Raw genomic sequence first — 23,107 nt, forward strand, 5'->3', positions numbered from 1 at the left:
TTAATTCAGCAACTTCATTACCAACTGGAGATGCTAATTTTGCGCTCCCAAGTCCAAATTTCACAAGCATCTCTTGCCACGAAAGGTTTGGGACTTCTATGGGTGTTTGCCAGAGTTGCCACCCACTTCCACGGGGGTCTCTTGTGAGTTATGTTCTTGAATTGGAAGAACCCACCTCATGTTCCTATGAAGCTGACGGGGGGAAGGGGAATTAATTTGTTTGAAATGCAGTGCTGGAAGAGAGCTTTCGGGATCCCCTGGACTGCCAGAAAAACAAGTGGGTCCTCCTTAGTACAAGGCAAGGCTGAATTATCTCTGGAGGCAAAAAGGCTGAAACTGAAGTTATACTACTTTGGGCACATCCTGAGAAGGCAGGATTCTCTAAAGAAGACAATAATGCTAGGAAAAGTTGAAGGCAACAGGAAAAGAGGGAGACCCAATACAAGACTCCCCACAGGCTTGAGTCTGCAGGAACTAAGGAGGACAATTGGAGATACGACATTTTGGAGATTGCTCATTCACGCTATAATTCGGAGATGGCATATACGAAGAACAGGATCTCATGTTTCCCATCCCGGTCTTGTTTCTTTCTCCTCCTTGGGTTGCCTGAGCTTCCACACAATAAAAGAGACACCACAAACCCAAGCGTTTTCCAAAATTGTTTTAATACTGCAACTCTTGGCTTAGCTCTGCTTCTTGCCGGGAAGCCACAGAAACCACCATCAGGCGATCTTATGGCTTTTTGTTCCTTTGCCCAGGGTTGATTTCTCCCAGATCCGAGACAGGAGCGCCACCCCATCCTCCCCAACTAAAGCCCCTCGTGTAAGGTTCGTCTTATGGAGAACCCTATGTGTGCGCGCGCATGGGTCTGCCCTGCACTCTCCACACACACACAGACTCCTCCCAGAGAGACATTCCACAGTGGCCAGAATCCTGCAGGGATTCTACTCCCGCGTAAGTAGATGGGTGTAAATTGTGGCAGCCAATTGCAGCTTATTAACTAGGTGCCGGCTGCATGCATGGTCATGTGACTGACATGCATGCACACAACCAGTACCTAGTCAATTAGCTGCCATCTGATGCTACAAGGGACTCTGAAATCGATGAATACATTTCATGATCAAGGAATGCATTTCATCGATTCCGGAGTAAAATCTCGACCGGCCTTTTTGTTTTAAAAGCTGTCCTTCCTTCCTCTCCACAACTGGTCATCGTGAAGTCCAGCTTCTCCACAGTGGCTCTGCCAGCCATGGCGCCAACCAGCCAGTATAGAGATCTTAAAGGGATCTGGGAGATCAAGGGAGCAAAATGGTATTGCTGCTATTGCTTTTCCAAACAAAATGGCTTTTTTTTTTTCACTTATAAAAAAGATCGCAGGGGGGAAACTCCTGAGCCGCAACAAGGGCTGAGCCGATTTTCCAAAACTGGGGGCTCACCCTCTTCAGCATCCCGGCGCCGACATCAGGCACCCAGAGAAATCTTTACAAAAATGAAGCCCCAGGGGATTTTAGCTGTGCTGAGATAAGGTGGCCTCGGAAGCCCAGCTTTCATTAGTCAGAGCAAAAGCAAGTTTCTAGCCCCTCTGGTTGTGAAAATAAGAACTGAATTGGTGTGGGCAGGGGTGGGTGAACCAGCAGGAGCCCTCAGGGGGGTTAGCGATAACATATCCAGGGGAGAGGAGGAGCGAAGATTCAGGAAAACCTCCCGTCCTTCCGCCTCCCATAGGAACAGAATAAATTATGCAAAACCTGGATGCATCCACTCGGTTTGCAAACCCATACAGATGGAAAATGCAGCTTTCCTTCATGCAAAATGTGGATCTGGCTTTAAAAAGAGAGAGAGAGAGAGATAATGCTACGTAATAGCCTATAAAACAGGTATCCATTTTCAATCACAGCTTCCTCCAGAAAATCCCGGGAGGGAACTGAGCATTTCCCAAGAGAGCCAAACCCTCCATCCTACCCCTTCCCCAAAGTAAATCTTCCACGACCCCAGGGAAATGGGACTGGCGGTTAAACCAGATTCCTTGTTCAGTGCTAGAGTTGTCGAATTTCTGAAAATTTCCATTTTTTCCTTGGGGGGGGAAGGGGGGAAATGCTTTTTCAACAAAAAAATTCCATTTTTTTCAGAAAAATAATATTTTCCTCCAGAGATTTTCATTTTTTTTTTCTGGAGGGGGAAATGAATGTTTAAAAAAGAAATTTTACATCTCTATCAATCAGTGCCCGGCTGTGCTCTGCGGGAAACCGTCGCCTGAAGAAAGGAGCAAAGCCGACCAAAGCTAGAACTCCATCACACCAAGTGGCTGCTAAAGTGCAGTGTTAGGGATCCATGGGGAAATTCCCCCTGGGGGGGCATGGTGTGTGTGTGTGTGTGGCTGTCGCCAAGAGATCTCGGCCATCGTGAAGCGAAGGGGAGAGATAAGGAGGGAAAGGAAGATAATGTGAGGAACAGGCTGGCTCCATCTACAGAAGCTGGGGATTCATAAGGGAAAACCCCTCCCGCCCCTTAAGACACTCCATGTCCAATGCTCACAAGGCGTGGAATTCATACGTATGGCCCAGGGGGTAAAGTAAACGGAGCAAGGGGGTGGAACAGCAGGCGCCGTGACCAAAAAAAGGGATCCCCCCCAAAAAAAACACCCCCAAACCCAAGACAGTCAGAGCAGGTAGAGGAGCCGGGCCGGTTCTCCGCCACACGAGACTACTCGTCACATCCCAGGAGTTCCACACGCAGCGTGATGCGGTTGTGCCAGGATTCGGGCAGAATGCGGAGAAACCGCGCATAGAAGGGGGTGTCGAAGACGTTCTTCTTGTGGGAATTGTTGTCGTGGTTGCCTTCGAAGATCTGTGGGGCCAGACGCGACATGGTTAGAGCAAAAAGGCGGGAAAACATCTGCAAGGATGACGGAATCCTTTCCCACAGGAACAAGGAAGAGATGAACCTACGTACCTTGTGGGGCTGCTGGGAGGATCATTCATTCATTCATTCATTCATTCATTCATTCATTCATTCATTCATTCATTCATTCATTCATTCATTCATTCATTCATTCATTCATTCATTCATTCATTCATTCACTTTATACCCTGCCCATCTAGACACAAGTCTACTCTGGGTGGTATTATCTCTGTGGCTTTTGTTCAGGACAAGGATTGGAATTTTAAAAAAAGCTTTGTTTTAATTTTGTTGCACCAGATGTACATCCAATTTAAAACCTTAACAGGGGAGTAAAAATGCTCCGTTTCAGGCCGCCCGCTCCACGGCATCTTTAAACTTTTGTGTTTTGTTTCGTTTTTTTCTAAGAAGATAGAAAGGAAAAGCCTGAAACCCTTTGAGCTGCTTCTGTTTTGATTCCTGTTAAAAAAAAACACATTTCAACTGCATTGAGTCCATTCAGCTCAGAATTAGGGATCTGCCCCAATCCAGTGCATTACCCTAAGAAATTCCATATGAAACGGTTGCTGCAGGTATTTTTAAAAAACAGACTGCATGTCGTCCAGAAGCCAAACTTACGAGGAATCTCGGCTTCCTTTCTTTTTCAAGTTTCTAGCCCTTGCAGTGGTCAACCAAAGCCTAGGAGGGAAAGCTCAGAAAATCAGAGGGTGGCTGAGCAAGATGAGCCTAGCCCTGGAACTGAAGAGAAAGCTCCTCCAGCCATCCCCACCCTCGAACGGGGACTGAATGATGGCTACAAGCAACAAGAATTACGTCACTGAATGGGGCAAGCGGGGTGGTGGTAACTTTTCAAAATCAATGAAGAACCATGTCATGCAACCCCAAAAGGAAATGATTTAAGTCAACAGAGGAAGCTATGCAAAGCAAAAACCAGGTGGGGATGAGGTTGGTCTAGAATTTATTTATTTTTTATTTATTTTATTTATTTGATTTATATCCCGCCCATCTGGTAAGTCGGTACCACTCTGAAGACCTCAGAGGGGCAGAGGACCCCTCGGTTTTATTCCCTACAACCCTAAAGAGAGAATCGGGCCAGGTTTACCTTGGTGCTGTTCGTCCTGCTGTCCTTGTAAAGGGTCCAAGAATTCCCGTCATTGCTGTAGGCCACTTTGTATGCACCGACGTACTGAATGTGTCCAAAATCGCGAGCCCCCTGGGTAATAATCCCGGTCAGCTTCTTCTGTTGGCGAAGATCGATCTGTGGGCAATGAGAGCAAGGGGGGGTGTTTGTTAGAAGGGGAAGAAGAGGAAGAGAGGCGGATTCAGGTCTGTGAGCTTCCTGGAGTGCTTCCTTTTTGAGTGGAAAGGCAAGAGGATAAATTAAACGAACAAATAAATAGAATAACCAAAGGAAATATGTATGGGGGTCTAGTTCAAATAGCTTGCCCTAAATGGGAACCCTCTAGATGGAATGGACTACAGCTCCCATCAGGTATAAATACACACTCCCTACTGATGAGTATAATAATCCAAAGCACCTGGATAGTCCTTGGGTGGGCAATACTGTAGAACCACGAGGATTGGTTCCAAGCTCCCTCGCGGATGCTGAAAAATGTGGATGATAGCTAACGCTATTATAATATCACTACATAGCATGGTCTGTGGCTCCCTCTAGTAGCCAGTTCTAGTTACTTCATCTTTAGAAATACATATATATTTCTAGGATTTTTCTTTTAGTATTTCAAATATTTTCAGACCATGGATAAGTGAATCAGCGGATACTGATCCTGTGGATACAGGGGTCCTACTGTGCTGGGTTTATTCATGCATGCTCACAAGCTCCTCTGGGGAACCCCAAATTGATGGGATCCAGAAAACAAAAACATACAGATCCAAGCCAACCCTCTGTCCATCTTGGTGGGTTTGGAACATCTACTCAGATACAGTCCCATTTGCTTAGAAAGGTTTCCTTGCTGGATGGCAGGTAATGCCATCCCGTTTTTTTTTCCTACAAAAGAATTTCCTGCTGACACTTTTTGCTAACCCATCGTTGGAAGCCGAGAGCTGCCAGTATTCCAGAGACATGATTCAGGAATACCTTCAGCACCGAGCCATCGTACATGTGTTTATGCCACCATGCAAACTATGAGGGTGAGAAAACTTCCTGCTGTGACAATCAATGGGTTTCCATGGTTAAGAAACTTTCTCTTCTAATCACAGGCTATCTGTAACATTCGGCTCCAAGCTGACGGCAAAAATTCTGTGCAATCACAATATGGGACAGTTATCCAAAGACGGCCGTTCCATCCGGTTTTGTAAATCTTCATATTCTGTGTTATTTTACATCGTTTCATGCCACTTGATTTTGATTCGGTTTCATAGCAAAATGTCTGGAACCAAAATAAATATATCCACTCATTTAACTCAGTGGAGGCTAGAGGCTCCACCATCAAGGGGGCAAAGAATCCATGCCAGGTTTTCTTCCTAATCTCACAAGAGCTATCCAAGGTGCTGAACCTGATCTCCAGTGTACCGTGCAGGACTCTGAACGGGTCCTGAAAACTTTAGCCTCAATACAATGCAGATTCATCACTCCACGGACCCTGAAGCACTTGGTACCCCCCACGGTGCCCACCCACTCCTCTTCCAGCTTTCAGCGCTGAGTCACCCCGCTCAGCTCCAGCGAAGACCCACCTGAAGCCATTCATCTTGCTTGTTGTTGAGAGCAGCCCAGGCGTTGGTCTTGCCCGTCCTGTCCAGCCGGGCATAGTGCGGATACCACGTGAAGGCATCAATGCCCCACGTCTTGTGCATGCTGGAGGCCGTGATCTGCTGGTTAGAGATGAGGCCGGACTTCATGCCCAGGGGATCCGAGCAACCTGCCGTGTTGAAATACACTGTAACACAACGGTTTATAGACACAGTGAAAGGGAAGAGCCCGGAAGCAACAGAACACAAGCAACCGAAAAGTCAACGTTGTGTCCAAAAGCAAGCGCCGTCCAGCAGACCAGCCTCAAGAGACTCAAAATCAACAAACTTTGCAGGTGGACCCATGTGCCAAGAAGCCACGGAAACTCATGAAGGAGGACGTCTATACAGCCTTGAGTCTCAAGGTGTCCTTACGCTACAGGATTAGAGCACTCTGATGTCCCTTCACCTCTTGTAGTTCCATCCTGTGGGACTCTTAAGATCTGCACTGCAGAGATGGAAGGGACCCTACGGGATTGTCAAGTCCAACCTGTCAGGGAGGTACCATGGGGGAATCGAACTCCCAACCTCTGGCTCCACAGTCAGAGACCTAAACCACTGAGCTGTCCATCATTATCTTCTTCAAACTGCGGAGTTGGAAGGGACTCCATCAAGTCCAGCTCCTGTCAAGGAGACCCAGTGGGAAATCAAACTCCCATCCTCCACATCCAGATACAGTATCTAAACCACATCCAGATATCCAGCAGTTCTTACTGAACATATTAATATCAGAATGATTATTTTTGCCAAGAATAAGACAAACCAAACTCATGGATCTAAAGGATGATGTTTCAAAAGCAGCATTTTAAAGTTACTTTCGAATCTTCTTTTCTGTTTTTGAAGATTACACCTTCCTCCTGTTTAATGCAACAGGGATGGTTCTAACGTTAGTGCATTAAGGATAACACATTATTTTCAAGCTCTGAGAATTCTCGGGTAGAGAACTCCAAGGCTTTAACTACACCAAAAATCCTAAGTGATTCTCTGGAGGCACTTCACAGAACAAACCCCGAGGGTTTCATAGGATGGAGTTACAGTAGCATCAAATTGCAGTAGAGTGCGTTTTGGGGAGAAAGGCAGGCTATAAATAAAAGAATTATACAAATAATATCAAGTCTAACAATGCCGGAATTTTGAATCTCATGTTCGTTCCCTCTTATGTGCAATTCACTCTTTCTTCTCTCTACTTTCTGGCACAATCAGGAGTCATACGGAGCCATTAAAAAATAAGACTTTTTTTGACAGCATGCTACGAACAAGGGATGTAGCCCAAAACCTGTTTTGCCCTGTAAGTATGTAGCCACACGATTGAGTTTGTAAGAGCTGAGCAGGGCTGTTGAGGCTGGGCCATTTTGGAGATCCCTCGATTCATGGGGTCACCGTAAATCAAAGATGACTTGATGGGACATAACAAGTATGATGCATGAATTATCCACAAGGACTTGGTGCACAGCCTGAAGAAGATGAATTATCATCAAAAGCTTGCTGTTGGTGTCTTGTTTCTTTGTTTATTTTCTTAATGGTCCAATAAAGCTAAAGGTATCACCTGTTCCTGCATTTGTATGAATTACTGTTTTTTTTTAAAAGAAGAGAGACATAAACACTTTCACTTTATTGAATTACTCAAGTTGTGTTTTAGTGAATGTGTTTACTTGTCTCTGGTTCCATCCTTCTCTATCAGCTTTTGGTGAGTAAGCTCCATGGGTCAAGGATATGCCTCTTTCTGTAACACCGCCCTGCAAAGCATCAAGGATGGTGTTGGTGCTGATCATAGAGCAGCCAAGATTGTAGCAGTAAGAAGCAATGGGAAAAACCCATAAATCACCTTGCAATGTGAAGTGCCACCAGCGGGTGTCGTTATGAGGATTGAGGCAAAGAAAGAAGGGAGTGGAATTGGAAGAAGAGAGCGAAGACAAATCTCCAGAGATCTGAAAAGTTACTTTGAGTTCCAACTCTTAGAATTCCCTTCTGCCGCCACTCCAGCCCAGCCGATGTGGCCGATGGGGGATTCTAGGAATCAAAGTCTTTAAAAGTAACTTTCCCAAGTCTAGTGAGCAGCGATGGCTCCAGCACCATTTGGGAAGCTAAAGAAAGCTTTTCGTCCCAGCCAGCTGTTCCCCGACATAACACTCCAGAGGCCTGAAGTGAATAATGTCGGGTGTTGAACAATGGCGGACACATAGAACTCGCCCCATGGAGAAGGAGGAGTCCACCAGCACCCCCATAATATGCATCACTGGGTGACCAATCCAGCTACAAATATATAATCTTAAGAGTGCAAAGCTGGAAGGGATCCTATAGATCATCAAGTCCAACCCGTTAAGGGGACAACATGGGGAATCAAACACCCAAACTCAGGCTCTTTAGGCCAGATACCTGAGCTATTCAGCAGTTGAATAATAATAATAATTTAAGAACTGCAGAGCTGGAAGGGACTCTATGGATCATCAAGTCCAGCCCATCCAGGAAACAGAGTGAGGAATATTCCAAGGTATAGTCGCTCTGCTCCTCCAGCCTTTTCTTAGCTTCCCAGTGGTTTGGAAACAAGCTCTAGTTTCATTTTTTTTATATACGTAGGTTAGCAAAGCCTGATTAAAATTAGGCAGAAAACAAAACTAGGTCAGTCTGCTTCATGTACCAAATTTATACAGATGAAAATCGGGCAGCCCATTGCCATCATTTAAGAATACAGGCCCTGGACCTTGTACATTTCGTTACACAATTCGACACTTCACAGCAAATGCCCGCACCCAGCATCTTAACCTGGAGCAACTTGATGCTGAGATCTAGGCATGACGGCTTTACACCGGCAGATGCAAATAGCAGGATTTTGGGGTCCCGGGATTTCATTTACTCGGTGCAGAATTTGGACTCCCCAGGCACTGAGTTTGAATTCCCTACCAGCCTGCAAAAAAGCACTGGAGATGAGCCTAAACTGTCAGGATAAAGGTCCTGATTTTCACAGGAAATGCCAATAAGTTTTGGAGAGCCGATTTTAGCAAAAGCAACTGTTGGAGCCCCGCTGAAATTTCCAGGGGGTTCCATCCCTTTTGCAGCTGTTCCTTCGCCTTCCTTGCCCCTCCAAGAAGGAAAAAAAAAGAGATGCTGACATGGAAAGCAGGCTGCCACCAAAAAAAATATTCCGCAATCAACCCACCCAGTTAGACCAATGGGAAGCATTTACCATTCATCTCACAGCCAATCAGCTCAAAGCGCAAGGTACAGGCTCTCCGGCAGACCACGGGGTAGATGCGGATATACTGGGCAACCACCGGAGGGTTGAACATATTGGCCACGACGCCGCTGTTATCCACGTTGCTGGGGAAAACCTGCAGGAGGAAGGCGGCTAGTCAAGATATAAAATTTTATTTGAATTAATATCATTTTAAAGGCGAATACCTTTTTCCTTCCAACACCTCCATTCCTTCCTTCGTCCACAATTACAGATCGCTGGAGTATTTTAAGAGATTAAAAAGTATTTGCCTTATACGAAGCAAAGAGAAAAGATGTGTTCCAGATTTTCAGATCTCCTAGGTGCAGAAAGTAAGGATTTTGGCAGCAAGACCCCTCCCCTGCTCTTAGATGAAGGTTTTAATCCTGCACACACCTACCAGCAAGTAAGTGCATCTCCTTCAATGGCACTTCTAGGGCTGTAAATTCAGCCAACAATATGCTGGAGCAACATGCTAGCAAAGCCCATTGCCAGCTCTAGTCATAATTATACTTGCTTTACGAGTAAGCAGGGCATGTTTTTAATGGACTATCTATGATTGGGAAAAGGTTTGTACAAGCACCTTGTCGTGGACTGACCCCAAAAGCTTCACCTTCAGTGCGGTAGCTAACTGAACTCACATGTGGTTCGGGAGAAAAACATTTTAAGATGGTGCGGAAGGAGAGGAGCGTAAAAAATGACAAGAATGTGCAGGGGAGTAATGTGTTTCTAATTATCTTGCTAGTCAAGGCTCGTGGAGGAGAAAAGTTCAAAGAACTTCTGGACTCCCAAATATCTGAAGGTTGCGTGCCTGCCTGCCGGGTATTTGCAAGATAATAAGCACAGGCCAAGTGAGCAGAGCAAATGGATCTTGGGGAAGAGACGGAGTGGCACCAGATTTTGGAAACCATTTTAAGGATACTCCAGCCCCCTTTTCTTGAAATTCCAGACTTCCATGAGTCCTAAAGTGCCGGTCTAATACCCACTATAGCACGCTGGCCCTCAAATGTGCATTGCTGATAGATTTTAAAACGGGAATCGTTTTACCCTCCTACCTAGGAAGGCTGTCATACAAATAATCAAACAACATATGTGAAGTGCTTTCAATGCTCAGAAGTATTTCAGATCTGTTGGCTAGACCGTGTTCAGTTATGCGTGAGAGTGGAATGTGTTTGATGTAACTTTTTAGCTGCTTGCTAATAAGTCATGTTAGAGGAAGGATTGTCAGATTTTCCAGACTACATATCCCACAATTCTCCATTCAGACAGTTCGATCACAGATACCTAAATGTGGCTCGCCTGGGAGATAGGCCTCAACTAGGAAGCTCTGAGGCCGAGCTAGGCCTAGCTTGACCTAGCTTCCTGTTCAGAAAGGAAGCTCCCAGCCGCCAGTAGGGCAGGAACAGGAAGCTTAGGAGGAGCTCGGCCTCAAAGCTTTTCCAGTTGAGGCTTTTCTCCCAGATAAGCCACATTTTGTTGTCCATCTATCAGGCAGAAACCTCGGAATGAAGAATTATGGGGTGTGTAGTCCAATAAAATCTGAAAATCACCCCGTATCAGTGTAGGCAGCCCCTTTCGCATACCAGTCATGTGACTACGTACGCAAAAGGAAATGCCTACACTGGCTTCTTCCAACCATTCACCACGAAAAGTTATGCCAACGCCTTGACATTGGTGGAAAGATAGAACAGGATTCTGGCCAGTTTAAGGACATTTTTTTCCAAATCTACTTTTCAGTCCTTCCCTTCACCGTTCTCTCACCAGCTTCATCACTCACCTTATCCTGATCATACTCCTTATCCTTCAAGAATGCAAACTCACGTCCGTCTAGGCTGTACGCCACTTTAAAAGCCCGGACGTATTCGGCTCGGCCAGCCCGGCTCGCTCCTTGGGTGGCGACCCCCGAGATTCTCATTTTCCTCAGTAGGTTGGCCTGGTGTGGGGAAAAATATTGCCTCAGGAGGGGACAAAGTTCCCTAAATGGATTGGAGAAACAGAATCACCCAAAAAAACAACACAACCCGCCACCAAACACTCAAGAACAACTCACATGCATTCCCACAAAATCACTCAGGATATTTTCATGACATACAGCATGGCATCACAACGGTGATGTTAATGAAACCAACGGTTTCATGAACGTGGTTTTCATCCAGTGGTGAAAAGGAACTGCATCACAACGCATCTAGAGGGGTCAGGTTTCCCCATGTTTCCCCACTCCTGACCCTGTCTCCTAAAATTCATCTTTTTCACAAAGAGTTTTAATTGAGCCCCAAGTTCCTGCATGCGACAGAAACAAAATCCAAGCACGTTTAAATTTGGTTCCACCAAAACTCCTCGGAGAATAATTCTCAGGAGCAGATGGCAAATTTTATCCTCCTGATAAGACGACTCAGGCAATTGGAGGAGAAGAAATGCAACCACCTCTTCCAGACGCCTTCCTGAGGCTAGCGGCCGCCATTTTGTGTTTCTCGCTTCCCCAAAGGTCCTCATGAGACAGCAGTGCCCTCTCATGAAGGGCATCGCTTCCCAGGTCTTCTGGAGGTAGAGGGGAGAGATCAGAAAGTCCCAGAAATAGCTCCAGACATGAGGTTTCAATCCTGGGCCAAGAATCGGAAGAAACGCACCCTTCCCGTTTCACAACTTCCCAATGGCTGAGAAGCCTTCTCTGCTGAGCGGACTGCAACTCCTAACGCCTGCTTCAGGCACACTCCTCTTTAATGCTCCAATACCTGTATCCAAGGGCTTCTGTCATAGTTGCTGGAAGTCCAGGCGTTCACAATCCCCTTGTTATTAAGGCGGGCGAGCTCAGGGCCCCAGCGCTGGACGCCCAGGAACCCATAATGCACAGATGAAGCTGTGAGCTGGCTGTTCGCGATGGCTCCGGTTTCCATGCCCAAGATGTTCCCACAGCCTGGAGGGTGAGGGGAACGAGAAAGGAGAGGGAAATCCCACAAAGATGAAAGACACAGAGAAGCAACAGGGAAGAAATGGAAGAAAGAGAAAAGCAGAAGAGAATAACCCAATGAGCATCTTGAAATTCCAGATTTCCCGGTGACCCATGCAGGACGGACACTTCTCTCATCATTTCCTTGCCGTGCATTTCCATACAAAAGATGATAAACGAATCCAGCCATTTAAGGAACTGGGTGCTTATCTGGATTCTTTGAAATTTCACTCCCTCTTATTTCACTTCTGCAAATTTCACAGCCTTCGTTGTGTTCGTCTGTTAGCCTCCGTGTAATAAAAACTCACATGTCACCCTTTCAAACTCGTCTGCTACATTTAAATTTAGACAAAAAATTAAAAAATGAAAATCAAGAAGCAGAACATTTATCGTAGCACAAATTCTTGTGGATGACAATGCCACCTAAGCTAAACTGACTTTTTCTTCCCACTCCCAAAAGAAATGTTTCCAAGCTCTGGAACAAGTGAAGTAAGAGCAATAAGGGGGTTTACATTGTAAACTGTGTTATACACAGTCTAAAAGAACGCAACACCCTCTTGTGGGTTGCCGTTGGTGAGACTGTAACTCTTTGTGGTATATCGGTCTTCAACCAAGAAACATCTTTCATGTCAAAAGGCAGAGAGGGGGAGAACGCATTAAACAGGTAAACAGACAGGGGAGACTGACAAGACCGTTTCGTTCCTGTGCCTGTTTTAATTAAGATCTACATTGTTTACATTGTTCCACAGAGTACTGGGTTGTTGTTAGTTAGACTGTTACTCTTTGTGGTGTACTCTCTCCTTGAATCAAGGACCATCTTTCATGCTGACAGACAGACAGACAGAGAGAGAGAGAGAGAGAGAGAGACAGACAGACAGACAGACAGACAGACAGACAGACAGACAGACAGACAGACAGACAGACAGACAGACAGACAGACAGACAGAGATGACTGATGAGGCCCTCTCTGGCTCTTGGGCCTGTTTTTTATAAAGGTTCAAATGCTCATTTTAAGTGGATGCAAATCCACATCATTCCAGCGAGCCCTGTCAAAAGGAATCTCCATCCACGTGAACACGAAAAACAGGCCCAGGAGCAATAAAGGACCTTATTAGTCACCTCCGTCTGTCTGTCTCTTTTTCTCTTTGTTTTTCAATCTGAACCATGTTTCTTGATTGAATGACATGGTACCACAAAGAGTTACAGTCTCACTAACAACAACTCAGAAGAGGGTGTCACATTCTTTTAAGACTGTGGATAAAGCCCGCTTTCACAATATGAGGGGCTTTATCCGTCTTACTTCCCGTGTTGAACCAGCTGATTCCATCGGTCTTGGTCCAGCCTCACGAGCTCAACTCAGATCTCTCTTCCCTCACCCACTGTCGCCACGAGAAACGTACGCATATGGCAGGTCTTCCCAAAATACGGCGAGGCGCACTTGCAAGCGTAGTCTCCGCTCAGATCCAAACAGGTCCCTCCATTCTTACAAGGCTGGGAAGCACATTCGTTCATATCTACCAGGAGAAGAAAGGAAGAGCCAATTCAGCCACCGAATCCAGCCGAATCAGGAGTGACTTCTTCAAGGGCAGAGAAATCGTAGACCAGTTGTTACGTCTACTAGGGGGATCCAAAGCGAGAAAATAACAGATTCTCGGCCAAAGAGAAGATACAAGAAGGTATAAGCTGCCAAGAGATGCTTTTGTGATGTACTGCAAGCTTTGAAAAGTTGCATTTATAAGATGTAACCTCCATAACACCTACCTGGGAGACTCTAGGGGGCTGTCTCAAAAGGTCCTTTTCTGAGATCTAATGGTTCCCGTATTTTTCTGTGTATAAGACTATACTTTTGTCTAAAATCTTTAGACTAAAAATTGAGGGTCGTCTTATACACAGAAGTAAGCTGAGGAGAGAAAAACAAGTGGAGGGGAAAGCAGGGATCAAAGCGATCCAGCAGCGCTTTGATCCCTTTCCCCCTACACCTGCTAAGCCCCACTTAGACTTCTTAATTTTTGATTTAAAAAGTGGGGGTGTCTTATACATGGGGATGTGTTATACACGGAAAAATATGGTATGTTTTGTAGTAGAGGATCTGGGGTGTGGGTCAGAAAACTGCATCAGAATTTTTTTTAGAAAGCCAAACAGAGCAGGCTGTTGTGTTGAAACCCTGCTTGCAAGCCTTCCAGGAGCTTCCCTTGGGTTCAGAACCAGCAAAAGCATTTCTCATGCTTTCCAAATGCCTCTCGTACTCACTGTTCTGGCAGAATTTGCCTTGGTATCCCGAGGGGCATTTGCAGATGTATTCGGTAAAGACGTCACCCCGGTTGGGAACGAGCTCGCACTGACCCCCATTCCGACAGGGATTCGGGTGGCAGGGCCCTGCAAGGAGAAGATACGGAAGAAGGAAAACTCAGACGTCGAACAGGACAAGAAGACTGTCCCTTTTCCTGCTTTAAATTTTTGGAAAAACAAGAATTTGATCCACCCAGTGCATCATCATTCCTCAAACATGACTGCATCTTAGGGCTCAATCGGACAAGCATTTATGCTGCCGTTTGGTGAGACATGGGGATGGGTTGGCTTGCTCTTTTTCTGGCAATCAGACAACATAATCATAACAAAGGACCCACACCTTTCTGAGACCCTATCAGGGGTTTCTACCTTGTGTGTGCTGTGCGTGTGTGTGTAAGAGGGTAGGTCCGCTCTAGTTTGGTCTGGGTTTGGCTGCAGGCAGATTCTCAATCGGGGCTTCAGATAAGGCAAAGAAAACATTAATGTTAAAAAAAATTTAACCTAAGTGATGCAGCACTGCAGTGACAGCCTAGCACAATGAAAAAAAATAATTTCATTTCTCCTGACCCTCCGCCAAAGTGTTCCATTTGTTTATGTCCTGAAATGACTCACTTGTTAAGCCATTTCACAATATCAGAAATTCAGCAGAAAAAGCCAGACTAAATAGGGTTGCTTGAGGTCCGTACCCCATTTGGATGCAAAGTTTGCACCCAATGGCATGACACACCTCCAATTGACCTCAAGCGACCCACCTGCTCTAAGCTCTTAGTTCAACAGATTGATTGTCTCATGAATTTTGGAGCAGCCAGTGAGAGGGACAGGATGACCTTAATAGGGACATCATTTGCAAACACCTGCATATCCTTACGGCTGTTTGAACAGAAAAACAAAGCCTTGTGACAGTCACCTTCTCTCCAGCTGACCTACCTTGCAAGGGTGTAATGAAGATAAATAGGGGAAGCAGGGGTGAAACCTACAGATGCAGCTACAAGTTCTTGGGAAGAAGAGCAGGATAGAAATGGAATAAAATAAACAGCACTGAAGACATACCCTTTTCAGTCTCATTGCAGTTGGCACCAGTAAAGCCGTCAGCACAGATGCAGAAGAAAGGGGACTCATCAATGCCAGAGAGGCAAGTCCCTCCATTAAGACACTGGTTCACTTCACATGAATCTCCTGGAAAACCAAGCGCCCAAGTTAAGGGATACAATGACAGCCAAGCAAAGGTGAACCATCAACACACACACATCCCACCTCTCTCTTAGTCACAAGAAGAAAGGGGGGATAGGCTGATTCTTATCAAGCCTAGTATAGTGCTTCTGACGGTATAAGGTGTCTGATACCAGACAGCCTGCAGAAAGCTCGCCTGGGAGCTGCAGGAGGGGAAAGAGAGGAAGGGAAATCTCAGCAGAACTACCTCTTTCCACCCAATGTCACTACCTGCAGCTTTCAACATCTGTTAGGATACAACTCCTGTCCTGCAGAAAAATTACAGATCTGGAGGGGAAACAGTGGAGATAAAATATATACACATGCTGGACACCCATATCAACAGATTAAATATCAGCCAAGGTTTCTGAAGTCATTACCACATGTGACAATAGATGTTACGACTACCAGATCTATCTTTGCAGAACAAGGCTCAAAAGTAAAGTCTGACATTCTCTACACAGTATCACATGTTGTTCCTTTGCTGCTTCCTATAATCAAGTTGTTGTTTACAGAACCAAGCTTCCAAAGAACTGAAGGCCAGGAAGAAGTCATAAATCGCTCCTAGGTGTGAACGCAACCAAACACCATTGTCTCTCAGTGAATGTTTCACCATGCAGTCTCTGTGCTCTAACTTGTATGGTCTGAAGAAGCGGACAATGTTCCACAAAAGCTTGCATTAAAATGTAGCCGTTAAGTCTTTAAAGCACCACAATGTCTTTTTATTATTATTATGTTTACTTTTGTTTGGTTTTATGCTTCTTGGTGAAATCCAGCCACTTCAGTCACTATTTACTCATCGTAACCTCGTAACCGCCGCTCACCCTTCCTGCAGTAAACTCAACACAGCTCTCTGCGCCTCCACGTTTGACCCTCGCACCAAACAACAATCTTATGAGGTAGATCAGAGACAGACAGACAGAGAGAGCGAGAAAGGAGCCCCATCAAATCAGATCAACGGGGATCTGATCCTAGAGCTCTTCCCTCTGAGAAACAGGAGAGTCTAAATCCTAATGGTGGTCCCACCTTAGAGCCAAACCCTTCCTTGAAACAACCAAAGGAGGAAGCCCATTTTTATGTAAATCTCTACGATTTAATAGGTCTGCTCTCGTTGAGAATACCGCCTCAGTTCAGGCCACTGGCTATAGCCCATCTCCACTGCTGTTCCCCAGAGAATGGAATGAACAGATATCATCATCACCTTAGAACGGCACAAAGCTGGAAGGAACCTTAGGGATCATCGACTCTAGCCCTTGTCAAGGAGTTCCAGTGGCAGGATTCGAACTCCCAACCTCTGGCCCCTCAGCCAGAGACCTAAACCACTGAGCTATCCGGCAGTTTCTGCTGCCTCTGATTCTTCACCTGCAACAGATAAGCATCAAGACTAGTAGCTGTTGATAGCTTTTATCTGCCACGAATTAGTCTAATCCCCTTTGAAAGCTGGCTAAGCCAGCCCTTGTCAGCACATCCCGTGGCAATGAATTCCACCGTTTAACAACAAGACCGCTTGGAGATCCACGTCCTCTGCTTTAAATCCTGCCCTATCGCTTCTGGCAGAGTAGCTGGGAGAGAATATTTAAAATGATTCCCGGGTGCGCCCTAAACTTTTTGTAACAGGCCTCAAGGGGTGCTGCACCGGCGCTGAGCGAGGAGACACAGCCCTCCCCGGCTGACGTCTGTGCCTCCGAACGCGTCTGGCTAGAAGGCTTTTTATAGCCAAAGGTTTCCAGAGTTAATCTCACGCCCTGCCCCTCCGCAGCGGATTCGGCCAAGGAGCCCGTTTGGAGGTGTTTCTGCAGCTCCCACGGCCAAGCTGGGGAGAGGGAGGGAGAAACAGCACAACACCGCTGGGGCGGCAGATCACGGCCGCATGAGGGCTGGCATCGGGGTGAGCTGGTTCTCGATGACCTCATCTGGCATCAACGTACCGCCACAAGATACAGCCAGGCAGGAAGGCATGTCCCGCAGGGCCAAGGAAATCTCTTTCTCTCTCGCTCACATATTCAGGCAGGATCAGGAGCATGAAGCAGAGCCGAAGGACGTTAGGGCAGAAGCGGGCAAAATGCAGCCCGGAGGCCACCAGAGGCTGACCCCCTGGCCCTCCAAGGGAGAGGGGGATTCACTGTTTTAAAAGGACACAAATGCCCACATCATGCAGCACTTCCCAAGTACCCATTTTGTAAGCCTGTACAATGTGTACAAGCGAACAGCCTTCTTCGTTCCAGTGGTGGTGGCGGCTGCCACATTTCCCCTTTTGTTTACTTCTGTTCATTTGGGACTCAATGGAGATCAAGGTTTTCTGTTTTCACGTGGAGCAATGAAACTAATCAGCAGAGAAGGGAATGCTGTGTTCTAAGTCTCCTGGGGTGGCGAAGCCTGCCTGCAACCTTTGAAAAGAAGCCCTAGACCAAAGCAGAGCCCAGGCAGTGACCTTTTTATTTATTTTTTTGGACCAAGAGTTGTAGGGCTTTTTTTTTAAAGTTAGTTTTAGCTCTGGGATGAAAAGGCACAGAAGGAGGAGATTCAGATGGGAAGCGTCTCACATCCTCAAAACTTAATGACAAACTTTCGTCCTGGACCTTTGTGAGTCCAGGGCAACTTACAACTCATTGGTGTGAAGGACACTTGCCTTATTGCCATCCTTCTAAGATTGACCTCGACATGTCAGCCTCGACCTTTTGCATTTGATTTTGAAACACAGGATTACACAGACACCCACATCCCCCATTAATGTCCAATATATACATTCAATGAGTCAAGGTTTGTTGGACTGCCACTCCTATCATCCTCAGCCAAGAACGGCATGCTCCCTGGGGATGATGGGAGTGGCCGTCTGGGGTATCTGGAGAGTGCCAGTTTCGAATAATGCACAAACTATGTACAAGGGGATGAGATCTCAGAGATATAGCACAAGGCACTGCTTCGGGCAGCTGCATCGCCTGAAGGGAGCTTTAAAATTCCTAGGTGAATTGCACAGAAATTTTTGTAGGAAAAGCTGGAAAATTTCTGTCCCTCGGTTCCCAGAGAGTAGCTGCCTGTCAGGACAGCACACGGATCTCAGCTGTGTGCCGAAGAGTCAGATCGTCTGACACTCACATATTGTATGGTGATATTTTTTTAGTGGTCTCTAAAGGTACCTCCTGCTCTTGCATTTATATTTTGCATTGACCACACCGCTCCCTTCTATTTCGACTGATGTTGGGATGCTTTCCATGCACTTAGGGTCCCGACTTCAACCCCGCCAACCCCAGAATCGAAGGATCAGCCAGCAGCAGATGACTAAGGCCTTTCTCTGATGGGAGATGATGGACAGCCGCCGGCCGCCGGGAGCCAGAATAAACACAGCAGAGCTATAAACAGCTATTTCGACACCTGGGGTAAGTGGCACCCTGGCCCATCCACAAAGAAAAGCATGTCTTCTTGCCACCACCAAAATAAAGAGAGAGTTTGTGCTCACACACACACACACAAAAAAGGTAAACAAAGCCTGGAGGTGTGGCCGCTGAATTTCCTAACCCTTCACTACCAGTCTTACTTTGAAATTTCAGTGCCCTAGAGCAAAACACCAATTGCTATGCAATAGTTACAGCCTTGAAACATGGTAAAGAGGAGCCTTGTGGCATAGGGGTTCAACTGCAGTACTGCAGTAAAGACTCCGCTCGTGATCTGAGTTCAATCCCAACAGGGGAGTCAGGTCGCCGGCTCCAGGTTGACTCAGCCTTCCATCCTTTCAAGGTTAGTAAACTGAATACCCAGCATGGTGGATGGGAGGGGGGAGAATGTGCAGCCTGTATAATGAAACTGTAAACCACTCAGAGGGAGCTTTTGGCATTATGGGGGCGGTATATAAGCAGCACGCTTTGCTTCTGATGCTACAGTAAATCTGTCCACCTTTAGAATGTCTCAAAACAAGCATTCACTTGAATGGTCTAGATCCACGGTGGGGCAAAGTACTGCAGGGAGAGAAGAGGCCAGCAGCCCTATAAAGGGTGCTCAGCCCCCAGCCTGTTCTAAGCGAATATGCCTAGCCATCTGGAATCAAGGGTCCCACCCCGTAACTGGCCCTGGGAGCCCCTTTCTTCTCAGCCTTCCCCTTCTGCCTGCTCCTGTGCCCTTCGGTATTTGCTGTTTAAACATCAGCCCATTCCCTGCTCGGCCAGATAAATGATCTGCAAACAAAGGGAACAAGCCCTCTCTCCTCTTGCGGATTAGAAACTATTGTCCGGGGGATGAGAGAAGGATGGCCTGATGGTGGAAACAAATGATCCACACCCCTCACTGGATCGGTCCCCAAAATGGCAATCATCGGTTCACGGTAAACAAGTGTATGACGCCCTAAATCAGAGAATGCTGGCTGTGTTTGGCAAAAACCAGGAAGTAGATGGGGAAAACATGATTTTTTTAATGTTTTAACAAGTCTCTGGGCCTCATGCATGCCTTTTTGTTAATGTACAGTTTTGTTGTTTTCAGTACCTTTAAGACCAATTGTTGTATTTTGCTAATCGAGACCCAAGCATTGGTTCTCGCATGAGAAATAGGTGGCAGAGCGACCTTTGGTACCATGCACGACAGGATAGTGACATGGCACCGAAGCCGTGCTGCCAGGGGCCAAACCTCAATAAGAAACAATTGCCTTTTGCTTTTCTTCTTTTCCTTTTTTTAAAAAATCCAATTTGCTAAAGTGCTTTTTTTCACTGGCCTGAGAACGGGAGGGGATTTGTTCACTGTGGGATCCGACTCTGTCCCCCAACCTCTCTCTCTCTTCGCCTTTGCTGCGTCTAGCTTGGCCTTCCCCCACAAATGCGTCCAGTTGCGCGGAACTGGTGCAGAACGCTCTTCCGAGGCAGCAGGCGGGATGATGCTTAGCGTGTTGGCTTCAGGTCTGAACCTGTCACAGCCTCTGCGGGCGAAATCCAAACCCTCGCCGCCCCCATCACCGGCCATGTGAAGTCAAAGTACAGCCTGCTCTCTCCTTCAGCTGTTGCCTTAGAAGAAAGAGGCCGGCCCTACCATTAGGCTGATGGGGGCTAATGGCACCGGGGGGGGGGGAGAAGGAGCTCTACTAGAAGATGGAGAATGCTGGGTTCTGCAGTAACTGGCCTTCCTCTGAATTAGCCCGCTCCTTTCTCCCGGACAAGCCAGCTCCCCTGTCCTAAATGTCTCGGTGAACACCTCATCAAGTCAGAACAAACTTTCAGCCACGCTAATAAGGGAGTGGCTTTACCCGTTTCACTCCCCCTGGTGAGTTTCTATGGCTCAAGGAGGAATTCGAACTCAGGCCTCATGAGTCCTGGCCCCTCACCCTATCCACGACACCATGCTTGGGTGTCCTTTCGCTCATCAACCGAAAAAAAAGAAAAAAGAGACGGTCAGCGCTTGTGTGAAATCCAAAAGCAAAAGGTGGGACAGGCCTTTTATCAGACCACTAAAATCTCTCAAACAGGTGACAAATTTCCAAATCCGGAAGACCTTCCCACCATTAAACTCGGAGATCCTGGCCTTTTCACACAATCAGGTCTTTCCTACAAGCTGCCCGATGCCCAGACTGATGGGAAATCCTGCCTCGCAGAAAAGCTGGCCTGTTTCTGAGATCCCGCCCCGGCTTGTTCTGAGATCCGGTCATGACAACGGAAGCAACTGTCCATCAGGAAGAAGGTAACTCAGGTAGCAAAATACCTCGGGCCAGCCCTTGGCAAAAGCCATCATCATCATCATCATTGCCACCATGCTTGGCTCTGACCACAGAGAAAGGCATTGGAAGCGTGTTGCTAGTTTGCTGGGGCCACGTTCCGTCCCCTAACCATAACGTTTAATCTATTTACAGTTTTGTTCTCTGCTGGGAAGCGTTGACAGCCTCGTGTGTTGGCTTTGTCTCCGGCAACCTCCCACCTCTGTCCTGACAAGGCTGTCAGGTCGATTAGCCTGAGAAACGAGGCTTCTTCCCAGATCAACCAACGCAGCTAAAGGGACCAACACAAAAGCCAGCCTTTTCCAGATGAAATCCAACATGTTGATCCGTACATCAGAAACGGGAAACAGGGTTGCAATTTTGTATATCTATTTTTAAAATGTCTGCATGTCTCCTTGTGTTCCTTTAATGGAAGGAAAGCAGAATATAAAAGGAAATAAAATAAAATGATAATAATAATAACAACATGCAGATCCAGATCCATCTCTGCCTATATTTGCAACCCATGGGGTCCTCCTTTCCAGGAAAAATAAAACTGCCTAAGAAGAAAACACAGTTGCTTTAAAAAGCCTCTGATTGGTCCTCTAAAGCAAGGCCTTTCACACCATGCTGAGTTTGATATCTGCCTGAACCTCAACAGGACTAGAAGCTTGAGAGTGTTAGTACCCATCCTAGGTGAACCTAACGTGCTTGGTTTTGGTCTTCGCTAAAAAAAAAAAAATTGTTTACTTTTTATTTTCCTGATTGACAAATTCCAGACAGCTTTATTAATGCCCATGGCCCTAAATCGAACACACATACTTAACTCAAGCCCTGGAATGAGGACGACACTTCAAAAAAAAAACACCATCACAACAGTTGCAGAAGATGCATCCATCAGGCTACAACAGAAGGAAAATAGGTTATTTGTTCTGCAAACAATGGGCTTCCATCTTTACAGCAGGGGTTTCGGTCTCTTGCTGCCGGTTGGGAGTTCGATTCCCCCCCCATGGTCCCTCCTTGACATGGGTTGGACCGGATGATCCATAGGGCCCTTCCCAGCTTGGCAGTGCTAAGATGACGATGATTACGAATAAAAAATGAGGATGATGGCTCAAACATGGCACCGCCTCGGTGGATGTAAGGGGAAAGGAGGCTTGCTTGCAAACGATCATCCCCATTTCTCCATGTATTTAAGAGCTTGATCTGCAGGTGGGTTAGAAGGGCCCTGACCATCCCAACCCCTGATGCTGGGTGGAACCATTTGGTGAACAACACTGCAGGGCTGTTAGGTGGTGGCGCCTGCAGGTCTTCCCTCTTCACCAGCAGACGAGCCAGGGGCCAACTTCAGGCCCCTCCTCACCAAGCTTTCACTCCAGTTTTCTCTCCTTCAAGCCTTGATCCTCACCCACCGCTCCCATCCCACACATGTCAACCCAGAAACAGATTGGTTGCATACACACATTTATACATTGTTTCTGCATTGAAGCAACCGAGGGAAACAATGCTTTAAAAAAAACAGGGCGTTCCTAGTGCAAACATCATCAAAGGAGACCAAGCGCAGTGCAACTTTTTAACGAGTCACCGATTGATTCGAACGGCCAGCAACCCTGCTTGCGCCCACACGGACAGCAATACCGATCACTGAGAACGTTTTCTTCTGCGCCTGTTTGGATCCTGTCCCTTGCGGGATCGCCCGGCCTTGGTGCCTCCGTGGGCTGGATGGAGATCCTGGTGCAACGCCTGGAGCGTCGTGGGAACGGGTGTGTGTGGAGCACGATCCCTGGGCGCCCAAGAGGTGTTAAGCCCCCCCCCGCGCGCACCTTTCCTCCGGATCCAGAAGCGCCGCGCGAGCCACAAAGCTCCGCGCACCCACTTTGCTAGTCCTTCCCGTGACAATCAATCAATCAATCAATCAGTGCAAATGACAGATCGAAAACCGGTCGCCTCCTTACCGTGGCCCCCCGCCAGGAGGGAGCAGAGGGCGAGCAAAAGCCCCAGCCTGAGCTGGTGGAAAGCTTTGGATCGCTCCATGCCGGGGGTGGGATGGGATGGGGGGGGCGCGTCCCGTCCTGTCCGGCTGGCTCGCCTCCCTTCCCGGGCGCGCTCCGGTGTTTTTGCTTCCCTGCAAACGATC

General features: G+C 46.9%; 1 protein-coding gene across 2 annotated transcripts; it reads right to left on the bottom strand.

Annotated features, from left to right (window-relative positions):
• Positions 1–644: 644 nt before the first annotated feature.
• On the bottom strand, positions 645–23,107 carry MFGE8 (milk fat globule EGF and factor V/VIII domain containing). Of its 2 annotated transcripts, none has more exons than XM_020781715.3 (10): positions 22,926–23,107; positions 15,144–15,269; positions 14,055–14,180; positions 13,205–13,318; positions 11,590–11,771; positions 10,635–10,790; positions 8,831–8,975; positions 5,593–5,795; positions 4,001–4,156; positions 645–2,847 (listed from the first exon to the last, which is right to left on the bottom strand). In XM_020781715.3, exons 1-10 carry the CDS (start codon positions 23,002–23,004, stop codon positions 2,704–2,706), a joined length of 1,431 nt encoding a protein of 476 aa, XP_020637374.3. In that variant the 5' UTR covers positions 23,005–23,107; the 3' UTR covers positions 645–2,703. The 2 variants fall into 2 exon arrangements, with proteins under 2 accessions (XP_020637374.3, XP_020637375.3); XM_020781716.3 differs by having other exon boundaries at positions 5,593–5,777; positions 22,926–23,105.

The sequence above is a fragment of the Pogona vitticeps genome, chromosome 12 (assembly GCF_051106095.1).
Source record: "Pogona vitticeps strain Pit_001003342236 chromosome 12, PviZW2.1, whole genome shotgun sequence".
Lineage (NCBI taxonomy): Eukaryota > Metazoa > Chordata > Lepidosauria > Squamata > Agamidae > Pogona > Pogona vitticeps.

Excerpts from the sequence above, each read along its gene's own strand:
- MFGE8 (XM_020781715.3), bottom strand. The coding sequence starts at position 23,004 with ATGGAGCGATCCAAAGCTTTCCACCAGCTCAGGCTGGGGCTTTTGCTC. Across the intron at positions 10,791-11,589 it reads ACAGAAGCCCTTGGATACAG|GCCAACCTACTGAGGAAAAT; the intron begins GTATTGGAGCAT and ends TCCCCACACCAG. Across the intron at positions 8,976-10,634 it reads AGGAGTATGATCAGGATAAG|GTTTTCCCCAGCAACGTGGA; the intron begins GTGAGTGATGAA and ends TTCCTCCTGCAG.